The sequence below is a fragment of the Pocillopora verrucosa genome, chromosome 9 (assembly GCF_036669915.1).
Source record: "Pocillopora verrucosa isolate sample1 chromosome 9, ASM3666991v2, whole genome shotgun sequence".
NCBI classification, from domain to species: domain Eukaryota; kingdom Metazoa; phylum Cnidaria; class Anthozoa; order Scleractinia; family Pocilloporidae; genus Pocillopora; species Pocillopora verrucosa.
In genome coordinates this window covers 1,528,502-1,545,993 of record NC_089320.1, presented here as the reverse complement: position 1 = coordinate 1,545,993, position 17,492 = coordinate 1,528,502, and the positions used below count along the sequence as shown (strand labels likewise).

The 17,492-nt window shown below is 35.8% G+C and overlaps 2 protein-coding genes and 1 non-coding gene across 4 annotated transcripts; 2 read left to right on the top strand and 1 right to left on the bottom strand.

The window, feature by feature from the left end:
- Positions 1-2,792: 2,792 nt before the first annotated feature.
- Positions 2,793-10,998, bottom strand: LOC131780540 (solute carrier family 35 member F6-like). 2 transcript variants are annotated; one of them, XM_059097143.2, is made up of 16 exons: positions 10,864-10,998; positions 10,121-10,203; positions 9,936-10,000; positions 9,321-9,388; positions 8,963-9,024; positions 8,770-8,849; positions 8,072-8,131; positions 7,630-7,708; positions 7,172-7,266; positions 6,684-6,728; positions 5,894-6,008; positions 5,106-5,171; positions 4,675-4,757; positions 4,224-4,266; positions 3,764-3,855; positions 2,793-3,320 (listed from the first exon to the last, which is right to left on the bottom strand). In XM_059097143.2, exons 1-16 carry the CDS (start codon positions 10,959-10,961, stop codon positions 3,213-3,215), a joined length of 1,242 nt encoding a protein of 413 aa, XP_058953126.2. In that variant the 5' UTR covers positions 10,962-10,998; the 3' UTR covers positions 2,793-3,212. The 2 variants fall into 2 exon arrangements, with proteins under 2 accessions (XP_058953126.2, XP_058953128.2); XM_059097145.2 differs by lacking the exon at positions 10,864-10,998 and adding an exon at positions 10,735-10,793.
- Positions 10,999-11,380: 382 nt separating this feature from the next.
- On the top strand, positions 11,381-11,453 carry Trnak-uuu (transfer RNA lysine (anticodon UUU)). The gene has a single exon. It is a non-coding gene; the product is annotated as a tRNA-Lys (tRNA).
- A 440-nt stretch (positions 11,454-11,893) lies between these two features.
- Positions 11,894-17,362, top strand: LOC131780548 (zinc finger C4H2 domain-containing protein). Its single transcript, XM_059097157.2, has 4 exons — positions 11,894-12,005; positions 13,678-13,849; positions 14,964-15,130; positions 16,097-17,362. Exons 1-4 carry the CDS (start codon positions 11,932-11,934, stop codon positions 16,377-16,379), a joined length of 696 nt encoding a protein of 231 aa, XP_058953140.1. The 5' UTR covers positions 11,894-11,931; the 3' UTR covers positions 16,380-17,362.
- The last annotated feature ends 130 nt before the right edge of the window (positions 17,363-17,492 follow it).

Sequence of the window (17,492 nt, the reverse complement as noted above, 5' to 3'; positions counted from 1 at the left end):
AAGTTTCAGGCACAAAAAGAAAAAAAAAAATAAGGTAAATTGGACTCATTTCTTCTTTTTTTATGGTAATCCTATATTTCTTTAGAATAATTCAGCTTATTAATAAACGATATGGCATCTTTAGAAGTCATTTCCTAGAAATAACACACACAACACAAAAAAAAAACAAAAAAACAAAACAAAAAAAACGTGGAAGAACCAATACATTAAAGAATCGGTGTTTACAAATGAAACCTTGTCGAACAATATACGTAATTCTGATGACGGCTTTATTTTGGTTATTCTTATTTAAAAGAAAATATCTCATTATTTCCCCTTGGCCTATATCATAGGCTAACGTAAATCAAATGAAACAGAGGCCTTCGGGATAAATACTCTACATAGTTTTGGCATGTAGGGATAGCGATGATGCCTATTACTTGATACAGATTACGTTGTAGTTGGTGGAATATAATAAAGTAAATGTGATGCAAAATCTTTACCATTGCGACACAAAGGTGAACTCATGTTATGATATCTCCTAATACTAATCAATAATAAAAATCATCGATTATTTCCTGACAAACGAGTGAATGTGCGAAAGATTCACTAAACCTGAGAAGTATATTAACGAGCGAATGTCTCTGAAAATTTCACGCCTTCTTAATCATGCTGCGACTACTTCATAAGTATCCTTTACAACTTTCGTGCTCTAGATCGTTTAGCATATCTATGTCGGTGGAGCTCGCGTCCAGCTGTCATTGTCACCTACTCATTAGTCTTTTTAACAGCTTCACCTCTAGTTGAACAGAATATAAATATATCTTGTAAAGTCGAGCCTTTAGATCTTGGTGTCAGCTTTTCGATGAGAGAAACTGTTGGTAAATATTTAAAACGATAGTCCCGAGGGATTTTTTGAAATTACGTTTTCACAGGAAAAAAAATTTTAGCCTCAGAACTGCTGCATTTTAAATGAGCCGAAGTCAGTCGCTGCTTAATAGAGTGTATGTATTTGAAAATAATTCAGTAATGTGAAACTTCCGCAGTCCCATCAAAAGTATTTAAACATAAAAACCCCCGTGCAGGCTTATTCTCTACTATCGGAAGTAGTCGAATTTCCGTTGGTCAGTTTTAATTCTTTTCATTGTGTAGTTATATTAACCCACAAAAAGAATGCGTATTTGGAAAACAAATTCATTTTGCGTCACGTAAGTACGTCAAAAATATATGCTAGAATAAAAGTTAGTAACACAAGGCTCCCCCAAAACTATTTAAGGATAAATTTCATGGTCTTGGGCCTAGTTTTCGGAATTTTTTCCCTGGAATAAACTTATGCTCCTTATTTCACAAAAAAAAAAAACACCTTCTATGAAATTGTAAACGAAAATCTTTCAATATTTATGTATCATTAGTAGGACAGAAGGGGTGCACTATGATACACAACCAATCAAAGAAAGGGTATTTTGTAACAATAATTAGTTGGTTAGAATTGGTCGAAAATTTGAACAATGATTTTTCGATGGGCCAATACGATAGCATGCGTGTGATCCTACGAAAATTATTTCAGAAGATGCTAAATTATATATTGTGGTTATATTTTGAGACATGTAAGGTCATCATGGCCAATTATCATACCTTCAGCGCCGAAGGAGAAAAAGTGTTTTTACTGCATGTATCATGAATATTTTGTTGGTTTTAAACATACGCATACATGACTGTAAATATATAAAAAACATATAATTATGTGAGCTAAATTTTAAGAAAGGGATATGGAAGCGATCCTCGCAGTTATGAACACTACTTAAGTGGTAGTGAATATAAGGCCTGTAAAAAATTCAGGCCCGTACGGGATTTGATAACTCATGAACTCTGCGATACCGTAAAGCGCTGCACTGGTATCGCAGAGGTCATGGGTTCAAATCCCGTACGGGTCTGAATTTTTTTCAGGCCTTATTTTCACTGCCACTGAAGTAGAGTTCATAAGTGCGAGTATCATTTCCATATTACATACGCATACAGTTAATGCAAAACGCTGTAGTAGTAGTTGTAATTGTTTGGGATGCCCGGTAGAGCGTGAAACAACCCAATTGGTTGTTATGCTTGTGGAATCAGTTTCACTTTTGTGACAAATAACAAATGTCTAAGTTGTGTGATCCAACATGACAAGACATTACTGTTTTGTTTCGTTTCTTTGGAAAATTGTCTGATCAGTTAACCCAACTGCATTGCCTTTGGATATCTCTGACTTTTCATAACCAGATTCATACAATTGTTACAAAATTTCACTGTAAAAGTTGATCATTAAAGGAAGTCTTTCATTTATTTTTCAATGTATCTGTTCACTTGTTGTTTTTTTTTTTTTGATAAAGTGCCTCCCTTTATAAAAGATCTTATGTGATAGTGTTATCTTGTACTATACTCAAATGCTATGAATATAGAGTTTCATGGTCAATGCAATGGTCACGCACATTTTGAATCTACTCGAATCAACGTTCACACTTTTTCAATCTAATTAAATCTTCCATAACCCGTAATAAGGAAGAAAAGGGAGTGATATTTTCTTTCTTTGCAAAGGAACAAGCTGTGCAACATTAGGAATACCTAGATGGAAACGAATGCGGACCCTATTCTGATAACTGTTGGAGGAATGAAAAATCTACCTTACCGGGGTTGGGGTGAGGGGGGCATTGTCAGAATATCAGTGGTCGCCGATCAGGTTTTGTATCAAACTTGCCGGTTGTTTTCCATCCAAGCTGCTGTGGTTTGACTAGAATTTCAAAAAAAGGCGTAATAACACAAAAAGATTAAAGGGGTTGAATTCCTCTAGTTTATTGCAACTTTGACTTTAAAAAATCAAATATGAGAGAGGTACGACGAGCTCTTTGGTGGATTCAGATATCAATATAAAAAATATATATTTATTTATTTAAGGTTTACATTACTGTTTTGTGTCGTTTCTTTGGAAAATTGGCTAATCTATTAACACAACTGCATTACCTCTGGATATCTCTGACAAGGGATAGAGTTTTCCCTGCTTGATTTTCTTGTGATATATACCTGGATATCGTAAAATTTCCCGAATATTCTGGACAAATTGGCAAAGTAAAAATAATAATACATGTACCGAGAAAATGAGATTACAAATCGATGAAAATCACACTAATTGGTTTTCTAAGCTTCCTTGTCCGAGAGATTGAGGAATGTGCGCTTTTCGTCAAGTCAAAGTCATATCTTCATATAACCCCTGTGTAAGGTTCTGATTGGTCTCGGCTTCTCAGTAATGGTTCATTCTCGCCAGATTCTGGGCTTTCATCTTGTTCTTCATCAGATGCTTGATCCTCCTGTAGAATAATAGAGCGCTTTACGATCGAATATCGTAAAATCAAAACCAAAGTAATCACAAAGGCCCATTTTAGCCCTAAAGACCAAAGAGTACCAGAGTACGACAAAAAGGCCCACACGCGGGAAAACGCGGGCGACCATGCAATTGGTTTGTGTTTTGCATCTGACTGGTTGAGAGAATATCGTGAGTTTTCTGCACCAATCAAAGAGCGAAGCAAAGTAAGGTCTCCTAACAACCGAATACTCAAAATCTCTCCGAGCGGGGAGCTAAGATCGACGATCCCTGCGCATTAATTACAGAGTAATTCAGAATTATTTTGAAATTCTTAAGGTAACAAGGATTTCATGAGATAACCGATAGTGATTCCTTCTTGTTATTGTCCCTTGAAACAAAGTATTACCATAACTCCTTTAATCGAAATAATCGTTCTTTTCTTGTTACCTGTGGAGACTCAGGCTTGGGCATCAATGGAGGAATAATCAATAGCTCATTATAAAGAGCTGTACCGAGCATCAAAAAGAGGAATCCATCAACTACAAAAAAAAAGAACCATTTTCAAAGAAAAAACAATCAATATGTTGTATTGGCACAATCCTCAGTTTGCAGCAAAGTATTGCAAAAACAATCGGAAAAAGCCCTTTATTAGTCTTAAACACATCGTTTTATTTCGAGTACCAAACATGTTAAAGTTTCGACATTTCGGGCAATTTGATGGTTCAGAAAACAGTTTCTTCTTTATAATAAGACCTTATGTTGTTAGGGGGCTGGAGAAACTCCAAGAAAGTAATAGTAAACAAGAATGAAGCGAGAATGGTGGAGAATTGAGGAGATTTACACGGACAAATGACTGAATCTTTCTCAAGACACACAAAATGTGGTATAACAGAAACCCTATTTTTACCTTGAAAGATACCATATCTTTTGTCCCAAGCCTCGCCAAAACTCTAGAAAAAAATAAATAAATAAAATAAAACGCAAATTAGTCAAATTTTGAAACAAAACTTTGTCGGCAAAAGGATACCTAAAAAAGAAATTAAAGTAAGGTCTTTTATTGAGAGGAAATAGTTTGCACGATCCAGCATCACTTGGCAGATTTCCCAAATGAAATAGACTTGCCTGAATTTCACTCTAAGCGGTCGAGGGTAGGCTATGTAGGAAAAAATTCTTTCATAGTAAGAAATACGCAGAGGGGATATAAAATAACACAGAAGAAAAAGGGATATGTAAAATTACATGTACCTACTGCAACATGAATCAAACATCATTCACGCCTAAAACATGTTATATAACCCAGTTCTTGGAAATATAGGACAAAAGTCACAAGGTATTCATATTTGGTGTAATCTGATCACCTCATCAAAAACATAGTGAATGAAGAGGTCCACAAGCCAGACCACAATAGTTCTGCATGCATCTATTAATGTCCTGTGAACCGCTAAAAAAAATAAATACGTTATTAATGCGTTCACAAAAAGAGGGGCTTTGCTGAGAATTTTTAACACATGAAACTCCTTTAAGATATTTCTCTTTACTAAGGCTTAACTTCCTTTCCTATTCGTGTGTACCACACAGAATGTACCACACAGGTGAATGATGCTTTATAAGAGCGCTGATTGGCTAGTTCGGAAGGGATTAACTATTCTCCTCCCGCAGCGGGCGAACTGAGACAAAATGGCGCGTCAGCGTCGGTGAAAGGGGTGGATATATTCATCACTATACATCACTTCAGTGAATAACTGTTGTATAGTTTATTATAAATAAGGAAATATTTTAAAATTTTTACCTGTTAGAGACTTTGTGACTGACAGTCCAAAGAAATTGTAAAATGAAATAGAGCAGATGTATAAGACTGCAAAAGACAAGATTCAGAAATAGCTGTCAAATGCATATACACTGATATGCAGCGCATAGACCTCTTTCATAAATGGCGAGCGCAATTGCTATTCTTTTATACTCATGTTATACTTGACAACATGTCTAACAAACAATTATTTGCATGCACATGACCGCCACTATAAAAGAGATTTATCTTTTAAACTTAACAACAATTTACAACAAACTTCCTGACATTTTCATTCTAGTATGAAGTGAACATAGCCTTGCTACTGATCCTAAATGGGAACTTTGTCCATCACATAAGAACTCCTTCCCATGATAGAAGACTAAGCTATCATTTAGTTTCAGAGTACCATGATAACTATATAGTGTTCACATTGAGTGTCTTAAACAAAAACTGGTCACCACAACAGCCAATCAAGGTGACGCAAAATATCACACGAAACATTGCTTTGTGATTAAACGCGTGTTCAAATAGTGATCGTTTTTTTTCTTGGCATCTGATTGGTTAAGAGGCACGGTAGCGTGAGTTTTCTAGAAACAATCAAAGAGTCAAGGAAAATCTAAAGAAACTTGGATTACTTTTGACACTCGGTTGAAAATGACTCAAAGGGCCCGTTTCTCGAAGGTATGACTGAAAGGGCAAGTACGTTCTTTAGATATCCTCACACTTGAGCAAACCAGAACGAATGCCGTACCCAAAAGAATTACATTCAGACAGAGGACTTTTCATACCTGACATTATCAACAATTTAGCATTATTCTTGATCATCAGCAGTGCATCAAGGCTGTTTTCATAGCTGTGGTGATTTTGTTCTCCTGGAATATAATACAGCACAGGAAGGACTATCTGTAACAAGAACAAGAGAAGAACATAATAGCAAATAAACTATTAAACGCCTCTGACTTTTTCAAAGGTGGGTATAATTTTTTAGCTCCAACAGATGCATGGGAAAAGAGCGACGACACTATATTACGTCACAGGAAAGCAACCAGGCCGCGAAGCAAGGTCCAAAATGACGTCGAATTTTTAGCACAATTCATAAACAAAGGTTAGGTTACTTGATGGAATGTCCAAATCATTACTGACAATTAATTCAAGCAAACTTCAAATGGCTAAGATAAAAAAAAATAATAATAAAAAAAAAAATAAATAAAAAATTGGTTTGTGGAGCATACTGCTATTTTGGAGGTAAAAATTGCTTGTTAAGTAAAGCGGTCTGACTTGTTCCGTAAGGATTTAGCATTCTGTTGATATGTTCCAACGTACAGAGAGTTTTCATTTCCAGTTGCGTGATGGTGCTTTATAAAAACAGCAACTAAAAGAGAATAGATAGTTGTTTCACTTCATTCCCCAAGGAAGTTTGCCGGTAAACCCCGCCTAACAAACGAGAGTCGTTTAACAAAATGACTTACATTAGTCCAGTATGATGCTCAGATATAAAATAAAAACGGTAAGCTTACAATAGAAGAGAAAAAATATGGAATGAAATTTGATATAAGCAACGCAATTTGTCACACTTACAATAGCCATGAAAATGACTCCAAAGAAGCCTTCCATTCCAACCACCTTTATCAAACAGAAACGAAGAACTAATTATTGTTTTGGCAGAAGACTTCACCAGAGCATGTAACCTTTCTGTACCTAGCATGTTTCAGTAACTTCATATCATTCAAAACATTGTTCCATTCATTCCTTGAATGGGCAGTTCTAAAAGCTTTTTTTTGACTCCACAATAACTAAAATTATTTATGAAATAACATGTGCTTGGTAATCAAAAATTAATTTTGCTCTCGCATTCACTTGTAGCTAGAACCAAATCAGTTTACCTAAATCAGTTTACCTACTTTCGACAGTTGCGTTTCGTTCCCCTTAAGCAACAAATAAGACAGGAATACTTTTGAGGCCAATAAAATTGTTTCATTTCTTGATGACTTGGATAACGATTTACGTAGTGGCTCAATATCATATCTCGTTCTTATGTTTTCTTTTGTGAATCCTACAAAGTTAACCTGCAAAGGATGGAAGTTCTTTTTCTTCAGGAATAATTCTTCTACTATCATTTGGGTAGCGCTGACACTTTGACCCGCCAAGATCAAAACAATTCCTGTTCAAAAAAAGTAACTTAGTTAAAAAAAGACAAAACAAACAAAAAAAATTTATATATATATATATACGTTCCATGTGAGTAAAGTATCTATAGTCAAGACTTGGTTAAACTGGAAGTAGAGAAATGAATGCCTAACATAGAATATTTGATTTTTGAAAACCAACACACAATGGTAACAGCAACTGTCATGGAATCTTCAACACTCCTGATAGCTTCTCCAACAAAAAAACAAAAAAGAAAACAGGATAACCTTTGGCTGGATGGAACAAACATGATCTTTTTTTAAAGATGTACTTTTTGGTACAGTGCAATGAATCTATAGTTGATTGTGCAATGTAAGATTGTGCATCATTTTATTACCAAAGACAACTTGTCCCTGAGAGGCTCCTTGGTGGTTGTCCCTGAGAACACTTGATAATCCAACAAGTACTAAACCAAGCTGCCAATTCCAAAATAAACAAATAACCCTACAACTTATACAAAGATTCCATATAACCACCTACCATATAATTTAATGTAACCAAGGTTTGAGAGAAATCTACACCTCTTATTCTAAACTAACTTTTGTCAGTATTTTGTGTGCAACAATACCAGTTCACTTCTAGGTGCAACAATGATGAACAAGTCAGGCACTCCTTGCAAAGGCACATAGGTGGACCCTTGGTGAAGCCAAACCTTTTTTGTTTCAGTGATGTTACAGGATATCTTAGAACAAGCTCAGCAAAAGTCATGCATTTCTACACTATCTATTTGCTCTGTTCCTATCATTTGATTAAAAATATCATTGAGGTATATCTCTCACCATGGTAACAATCATTCCAATCCAGTGAATTGGCCACAACCTTCTCTTGAGGAAGATTTTCTACAAAAAAAATTAGACAAAGGTAATGTTTGCATGAGAGATGAAGCAGCAACCACAAATGGCCGGCATTCTGGCCTGGTCATTGTGTTGTTTTCTTAAGTAAGGTGATGTCCTCTCATAGTGTCTTCGTAGTCCACCCCAAGAGTGTGAATGGGTACCAAAGAACTGTAAGGTCATTGTGTTGTGCTCTTGGGCAAGATGATGTATTTTCAGATAGTCAGCCTAGTCCACCCAGGAGTAAAGATGGTTACCAAAGAACTGTCAAGGAAGCCTGATAAAAGATTGCTTAAGAGTGTAAATGGGTACCAAAGAACTTTAAGGTCATTGTGTTGTGTTCTTGGGCAAGATGATAATTATATTCTCTCAGAGTCTTCTTAATCCATCCAGGAGTAAAGATGGTTAACTACCAAAGAACTGTCATGGAAGCCTGGCAAAAGATGCTTGAGAAGGAGGGGGGGGGGGGAGAGGGGGTTATTCTGCTGTGGATTAGCATCCTATTCCGTTCTTAAACCACTATTGGTTCCCACACCTCCCTACATGTCTACATGTTTATTCTTTCCCACACCCTGTCAAAAGCTCTGTTTCTAGGATACATGAAAGGGTTACAAGGTTTAAAATGTAAACTGGACCATACTCACAGATAGCACACCAGTGAATATTATTATTGAACCTCTGAGCATTTGCCACACTGATGCATTGACATAAAGAAGACCAATTCCTAGTCAGAAAGAAAAAATCAGATTTAATGTTTCTATTTTTTCCTAAAATATAAATCTAACCAATTTAACTGAATGAGTCTTTTTTCATTTGTTGTTCTGCTCTAAAACTCACCACCCAAAGTGGTTCCAAACAGATCACAAACAGTAGGAAATGCAAAAATCCACTGGAACACTCTGTAAGTAAAATATTAGTACTGTTGATATTGATATACTGACACATGACTGTAGTTTTGAGTGATCAGCACAAATCATTTGTATAAGTACAAAGTAGTTTTTGAACAGCCAGAAACAAACATGTTCTGGAATCGACAAAACCAAATTTCATGTTCAAATGACAAAAGAAATGAACCAAGATTTCTGCAGTGAGCAATTATTTGGCAATTGGTTTCTCACAGCCAAGCACTTCGTCATTGAGAGCATAAACCAATAACAGATGAAGCAAAGTCAACTCAAAGATCATTGTATCCTACCTTGGTTGTTGAGCCATTTCTACACAAGATCCATCATTACTTTGGTCTCTATTGACATTCAGTAAATTCTGATTTCAAAAACAAAAAAATAATTAGAAAAACAAAGACAAAAGAAAATAGAAAAAATTATGAGAAGTAAAATTCAAAGTAAAAAAGAAATCACTCAAAACTAATTACACCTCCTTTACATAGTGAATGACTAGTACATAATTCCGTAGCACTTTTTTTTAAAGTCTTAAATGATGGTACGACTGTGCCTCCTTCACCTTATTGATAGTCTGGGGGTCATGGTTTATAAAAATTGACCAAGAGTGAACCTTGCTAGCTGAATGAATAACTTTCAGGAGCCCTGTTTTTTTGTTTATCAACCAGTCAGCCAGACAGCGAGTCAGTCAATCACTACATCAGTCAGTCAGTCAGCTAATCAGTCTATAAGTTTGACAGTAATTCACTTACAAGTAATTTGTAAGTCAGTCAGTCCAACTTTTTGACATACCTGAGGTGTAGAGTATTTAATTCATGAATGCATTAAAAGTTAGATAGGAAAAACTTAAACAGAGTAATAAAGATGTTATTTGAGACATTTAACAGGTGACTTGATCATTCTCCACAAACCTGTGTTAATTTCCGTCTTTCTCTTCTTCTATGAATGCACAAACCAATCAGACACATGGTTTCCCCTTGCAATTAAATCAATTAAGTGTGGATAAGAAAAATGAATATAGATATTTTTAACAAAATATGAATTTGAAAACAAAGCAAAAATCTTTAAGATCGTCTTTATTAGATTACAGCCTTACCAATAAACATTAGACCTGTTTGAAACCATGGATGGTCAAATTTGTGAACTTCATTGCCGTGTTCGTCTTCCAATCCCTTAGCTCTAGAAAAATCAAATTAAATAAAATTGAGAATAGGTTTAGAGCTCATTCTTTTGTTTTCATTTTTGTTTGTATTTTTTTTTCTAATTTTTCCAAAGAGTAGGGTGATCAGGGGATGGAACATGAAACAATTTAAATCATGAGGATGACCTCAGCATCTTCATTCTTTGGAATGGACAATTGTTTAGTCTCGTAACAGCAACACTGCTGATCAGAATCACGATTTACAGTCATGAGAATAAAGGAAATTATCTCTAAATTATAGACACCATTGATTAATTAACAAATTGTCCCTGTCAGTACCATAGGGATGTGTAAAGAACACTGAGGAAAATTACATGCATACAGGCATATGGGTATATGGAAGTCAAAAACCTTTAGGAACGATGCAATCACCAATTGAGTCTAACCTTCCAACCGGTCACATCTTATCGTTGTGATCTTCCGACATTGTGAAACGAATAGGTTTGAATTTGGCAGGAACATGTTAATAAATTTGATTGAACGGAAAAAAAGTACTCCTGAAAACTCACTCAATTCGAATTTCCGACTTTCTGCGTGTGTAAAGCAGCAAAAATCCTAAAATGATAATTCCTTAATTCTCGATCTGTTTAAGCCTGTATCCGCAGAGCTTTGTAAAGGTCGATCAAATGGATACCTACGAGCAGTCATTTTGTGCTTTCTTTGACAGTGTGTTTATAGATCCTGAAATAAGCATTCCGATAGCCAACAGAATCTGCGTGCAAGTCAAGGTAGCCATTCTGATTTCTTCCCCTGGGATGTAGACGTAGTCTGGGTTCAAGTATAGCGTTGGGGGAAGGGCAGGGGAGTGTCTATTAGAGACCAGTCACGCTCGCTCCCTTCCGTAATAGTTTGTCTTTGATCATGTTCGGCGAACAGAGAAATAATCTCTCGCTTCCCCTACTTTAAATACGTATTTAAAGATTAGGGTCATCAAAGTCGTGGAAAAGGCTCTCACCACTCAGAAAATACGTCTATAAAGTAGGTTCAAGTGGCGATGACGGATGCGAAATTTCCACAGATTTTTTAACAATAAGCTTTCTAATGAGCAAACGATCACAGGTAGTTTCCCGAGTTTGACAAAGAAATAACACAGGAACAGTTCCACAGAAAATTGTAAAAATAATAATATAAAAAATTGCTTCGATTACCACGGGAGCCCGGTTAGCTCAGTCGGTAGAGCATCAGACTTTTAATCTGAGGGTCAGGGGTTCAAGTCCCCTATCGGGCGACGGAGAATTCTTTTTTTATTTTTTCTTGTACCAATTGATTTTGTTTTCTTTCTGTTTCGCTTTTCCTTTTACCTTTTAATTTTTCATATATGTCATAATATTGCAAAGATAGGACTTTTAATCCTCCCCAGAAAAATCATCTAAAAATTGCCTTTTTCGAGAACCTGGTTGGAAATTCAATCTTTTTACATGTAAGTTAATAACTTCATTCTTGATGTCGTTCATTTTCATTAACTTACATATTTTTTTTTTTTTGGACTCGATTTCATCAGATTTGCAGGAAAAAAATTGTTTGAAACGGAAATAAAATTCAAAGAAAGAAGACAGCTGAAATTTCTTACTGCTCTAATTAAAAGCGGCGCAGCTGATTGGCTATTCTAATGAGCATCGACCAATTAGAAACGTGAATAACAATAATTCTGTATATGAGCAACTTCTCCGCCATCTTGGCATTTACATTTTCTTGAAAAGAACATCATGGCATCAAGTCCTGTCAGAGATAGTGAAGATGATGACTATATGAGAAAACTAGAGACCATTAGAGATATAAGGTAACGAATCATCTCTTTTTAAAGTCGATGTCTGCAAATTTTTTCCTCGATCTGTACTTTTCTGTGACAATTTTAGAAAGGTTTGAAATTTCCTTGCTTAGCATTCATCAAATGACTCTTCAATTGAAACCATCGATAGTTTCGTTTTGTTAAATGTGTTAAACGCCCTAAATTGTACCAGCATGAGTTTTAAACATCCTGGGCTTAATTTAATAAACGTTTTCGTCACCATTTGCTTTCAAATATTTGTTGTATAGTTTTGGAAATCGGGTGCACGCAACAGCGAGAAATTTCTCAAAAATAATAATTTATGCTGTACCGAAAAAGTATTATTGCATTTTGACACTATTGTTCGGTTGAAACGTTTCAGCTGTTGATCATAAATGAAATAAATCCATCATTTTGGAATGGGCAATCTATCTTCCACCTCGAAATCCTACTGAAGAGTTTCCAAAACTATCACCTTTTTTTTTTTATTTTAAAAGGGCCACTGGCCTTTTACGAGGCAATCAATGAGCGTGAATCCTCCCTTCCTTCTTTTGTGCTTTAAGGACAAAGAAATATGATCGCTTTATTTTTTGTTTAAGAGTCATATTTCTTTGTTTCTGGCAAAATACATATTCCTCTGTTCCTGATGCCATACTCAAATGCAGCCTAGCAATGGCCATCAGGCAGATCGATCTTTTTTAAATTTTTTTTTATTTTTATTTCAAATGGATCACAAGTTTGAGTTATGAGTACCATTAAAATCTCTCTTATTCTTGTGAGGTTAGTGCAGCTTTTTAGCATCACATTTTTCATTTAAAATATTCACAGTAAAACCATAAAAATTTGAAATACAGCCAAACCTTGTGATCAAGGATTTTAGACTGCTATCTTTTTCCGATGTTTTTAGACAGTTTATATGAATGCCAGATAAACCTGTTAAGTTTTCCATACACTCATGTGTTAAATTTATCAAGTACAGTAGGAAGGATTTCAATTTTTGTTAGGATATTTGTTGGTTGAAGAAATGGCATCTGTTATCATGATGAGGTTTCTTTGTTGTGTTTATATATTACCCAAATTTGTACACAAAAGTTCTCTGAATCTTAGGCTGAGTACATATAATTTGAACTTGCCTTTTCACCAGACACTGTGTTGCAAAAAACATGCTTGATTTCTGTGAAAATTAAATTAGATTCTTTCTCATCATTCAGGTTTTTTTATTGACAACAATTGTACCAGTGAATAATCAATATTTTATGTTATCTGTATGCGCCCCTTTTGTAATGAAACCTCAGTTTTGAAATTCTTAGAAAATACCCTCTATCTAGTTGGTTGTGTATTGATGACCATGAATCCAGAAAAGGAAATACCATACATGTACAGATGTGCAATAAGGCAAATACCTAGAATTTACTCTAGGCTTTCCTTTTCCATGCCTGCAATTAAAGGCTGGAGTAAATAAAACAATACAAGGAAAACAGTGTTTTAAAATTGGCTTCACTTACCATGTGGCTTCATAACTCAGTTGACTGTAGCACCAAAGTAGTATCTGGGAGGCATGGGTTGGAATCTTTTGAAAGCCATTAATTTTCAGGGTTTTTTTCTGCAATAGCTAAAATTGTGTCAACCTGCATGGATCATTTCTTTGTGTTTGAAAAACTGTTCTATCAAATCTTGATTGCAGGGTGAAGACATCCCAGTTGGAAAAACTAAAATCTCAGCTTATTCATGAGTTAGATGTAGCAGAGAAGGAAAGTAAACTACTTAAGGACTATAAGGGAGAAATGGAAGCTCTCCTACATGAGAAAATGGCACATGTAGAGGAACTTAGACTTATCCATGCTGACATCAATTTGGTAAGTTAAAAGATCTGTGGAACATGCCATATGGATAGATTTCTGTTATTTATACTCGTTGATGAATTACAAACCAATCTCTTTAGAATGTGGCACGAATGCCTACTCTACCATGCCCGTGTGAGGGAAATTCACAGTTGTGTTACTTCTCACTTCCTCCGGCTGATCTAGAAACACTTGTCCCTTGTTAAATCACTTATATGATACACAGGCCAACCCACACAGGCTAAGCTCCTCATCGTAAATGTGCAAGATCTTGTCATGTAACTTTCCTTTGCCTCCCTTTTTTTGTTCATAGTAACAGACTTTTCTCTTTTTTTCTTCTTCTTCTTCTTTCCTTCTCCTTTCTTGTCCTAATGCAGGGATTGCCTATTTATTCATTTTTTAATCCCAGTTCACAAATATGATTTTCATAAATTCACAGTCATTTATTCATCTCCTCATGGGTTTATTACAAACCAACATGATGACCAGCTCTTAGTTGGATTGTTAGCTCGGTTGGTAGAGCACTGCACCAGTATCTCAGAGGTCATGGGTTCAAATCTTGTATGTACAAGATTAGTTTCATTTTCAATTCTTCAAATTCACAGTTCACATATATGATTCTCATATATTCACAATTAGTATGAAGTACTGTATGTTGGGTTTTTTTTAGGATATTTTCCAATTAACCTGAAATGCAAACTCTTTCAGTATACAAAATGGTGTAATTGGGTCATTGTCATTATGTTGTGTCTAGGTGCCTCAGTTATGTGAACAATGTTTAGAATTTTTTGGCAAATCTGGTTTTGATCGTTTTTGTTATTTTTTGTTTTGTTTATTTTGTTTGCAAAATATTAATTTATGTAACTTTCCGATATAAAAATGTCTACAAATGAAGATTTCTTGTCTCTACTTATTTTCTGTTAGGTCTTGTGTTTTCAGCTTGTTGTTTTGAGACTTACAAAATACTGGCCTCTTTTTTTTTTTCTTTTTTTTTTTAACTTGTCTTTTTTTTCAATAGTTAGCTTATCAAGGATGGAAACTATACCTTTCTTGGAGTGATGTTTTACTAAGCTTGTCCAGAAATGAATTTGGGGAACATTTTATCTTATTTTTTACTCCTATCTTGTAGATGGAAAATACCATCAAGCAGTCTGAAGCTGAAAGGGAAAGAGGGCTTGACACTCTGAGAAGACTACATGATGAATACAAACCCCTTAAGAGAGAGGTTGACAAAATGAGGGGTTCTTTGGGTCTTGACAAAATAGCTAACCTGGATGAAGAAAACAGCCTCGCAGAGTAAGGGGGTTGTCATTTAGTTGAAGATAAGCTTATTAGCAGTTTTAAACATATGATCCCTAAGAGTGACTAACAGACTACATGTAATTTCTCCTTACAATGTCCCCTGAATCCCGCATTAAGGTCATGGGATTAAACAAAATTATCGGCAACTAGAGAGGTTCTTGATTGTTGAATAAATTCTCCTTGTCAGCTTCTTTGGAACTGTTAAGAGAAGAGTATGGAGAGAATGCATACTGATATTAGGATGTAAAGGGTTAGTAATAGTAGAATCTACTCAAAATACTTTGTACATAGAATGAAAGTTTTTTATATACCATAGTTAGCTAATGATGCTGAGCTAGCCATCACAAGCTTAACATTTTTGCTAAGTCAACAAAACCGCACATTGTTCATGTACATGTATTGTACGCAAAAATTGACAGTTTCACAACTAGTAAGGGTTGTGGGTAGGCCAAGAGTTTGGCAGTTCAAGGTGTAGCCTTTCAAACGAATGTATTGATGGGAAAGGGTCAGCGGTGGTATAGACACTAAGAGAAACAATGGGCAAAATAACATTACTCCCAACGTGGTTACTTTGGCCACGTGAATTGTAACACGGCTTCAAAAAGTAACAGGCGTGAAGCATGTAATAACCCCAGACATCAAATTAGCGAGGGTTTTATGTGCGCTTGTTTGGTATGGTTTGAGAATTAAAATCATGCATTATGCTACAGTTTATGAGTGGCAGTGCTTAGAGCTTATTTTATGACGAGAAAAAATAACTATGATCATGTTCATACTTATGATTTATTAGTGCTAATCAGACTGATGTCATTACCGTTTAACACTGAGCCTGGGATTACAATAAACGTGAAAGTGTCTGACGAATTCTTAGCTGAAATAGTAGGTCTTTCTTGAGCTAATTCAATTCAGGAAAAAATTGAAAAAAGAAAAAAAATATGGTTGCCTTCTTTCATTCTTCAGGTTTCTCGAGCGTGCCCCTCCTGGTTGGAAGCCAGAACCACAGGAACCTCCTCCTCCCCCTGTGGCATCCCAGCTAGCTGCCGCAGCAGCAGCTGCCCAGCAGCTCGTCAACAAGCGGGGTCCTCCAGGAGAAAGACACTTCCGCCAGCAGCAGCCACCCCCAATGAAGGCGTGCCTGTCTTGCCATCAACAGATTCACAGGAATGCGCCCATCTGCCCGCTATGTAAAGCAAAGAGTCGTTCTCGACATCCGAAGAAAACTAAAAGGAAACACGAAGATTAAGAGAGTGGTGCTGACGGATGACACGGTCTAAAGAGTGACTTTCAATGTAGCCTTGGAACCGGAAGTGAACCTGGAACAAGTATGATATGTTTAGTTCGAAAAGCTTTGATCGGTTAGAATCGCCATTGGTAAGGATTCTCGGTTTCTCAAGTTCTTATTTTAGCTATAATCAAGACTTAACGCCGTGATTTCGACTCTTGCTCGAGTTTCCGCGTTTTTCTTTTTCTTCCCTTTAAGGTATGTGTTTGTTTGAGTGGCTTGGTAAATGAACGCAGCTGATTTTTTTTCTCTCGAAAACGCGCTTTGCTAAAGCTTTTCATGGTGCAATTTGATTGAATGTCGTGAAAAGATTTTGTTTTAGATTAGTCTCCAGGGTATCCGATCAGCCCGCCATTATATCAAACTCACCACTACCAAACTTGCCACCACTGATCAGACGTTGTGTTTAGCTTCCTGAGTTTACCGTAAACCGTCTTCGGTGACTACTAGAGCTTCAGCATTTTTTCCTTTCAATTTTCTGGATTCCTTTTTTCAAAGACACCAAGAAATCGCCTGGCATGCACTTTGCGCGTTAGTTCTGCGGTAACTAACCTCGCCCGTGATGATTAGCGCAAGATAGCACACAGTATCCAACCAATCGTAGCGAGCGCATTTCTTTAATAACTTAACCAATTAGAGAGATGTAGCATACATAGACCAAAAATCATATTTAACGTGGTAAATCTATCTTAGACTGCATGGACACAAAGTCATAATATATACAAACTGTATTTATTGAATTCGAAGTATAGATCCAACATATATTAATTAAACATGTACTGTTATTTAAGTTGATGTAATCATAATTCTTAATGCCAATAAATGTATTTAACGGTTAGATCTAATTTGGTTCTGTGATCTTGGCGAGGCCCCCACCAACCCGACAATTCGCTCAAAATTTTGTTTGTTTGTTTGTTTTTTTTTTTTGCCCTTAGTTAGAATTTATAACATGCCAATTTTCTTAAAGTACATAGATTAATCAACGACTAGAGAAAGCTGAAATTGAGTTTAGAAAGTTGAAATAAACACCATGTTCCCAACGGGTAACCCATACCCTTGCGAGTCATTAAATAA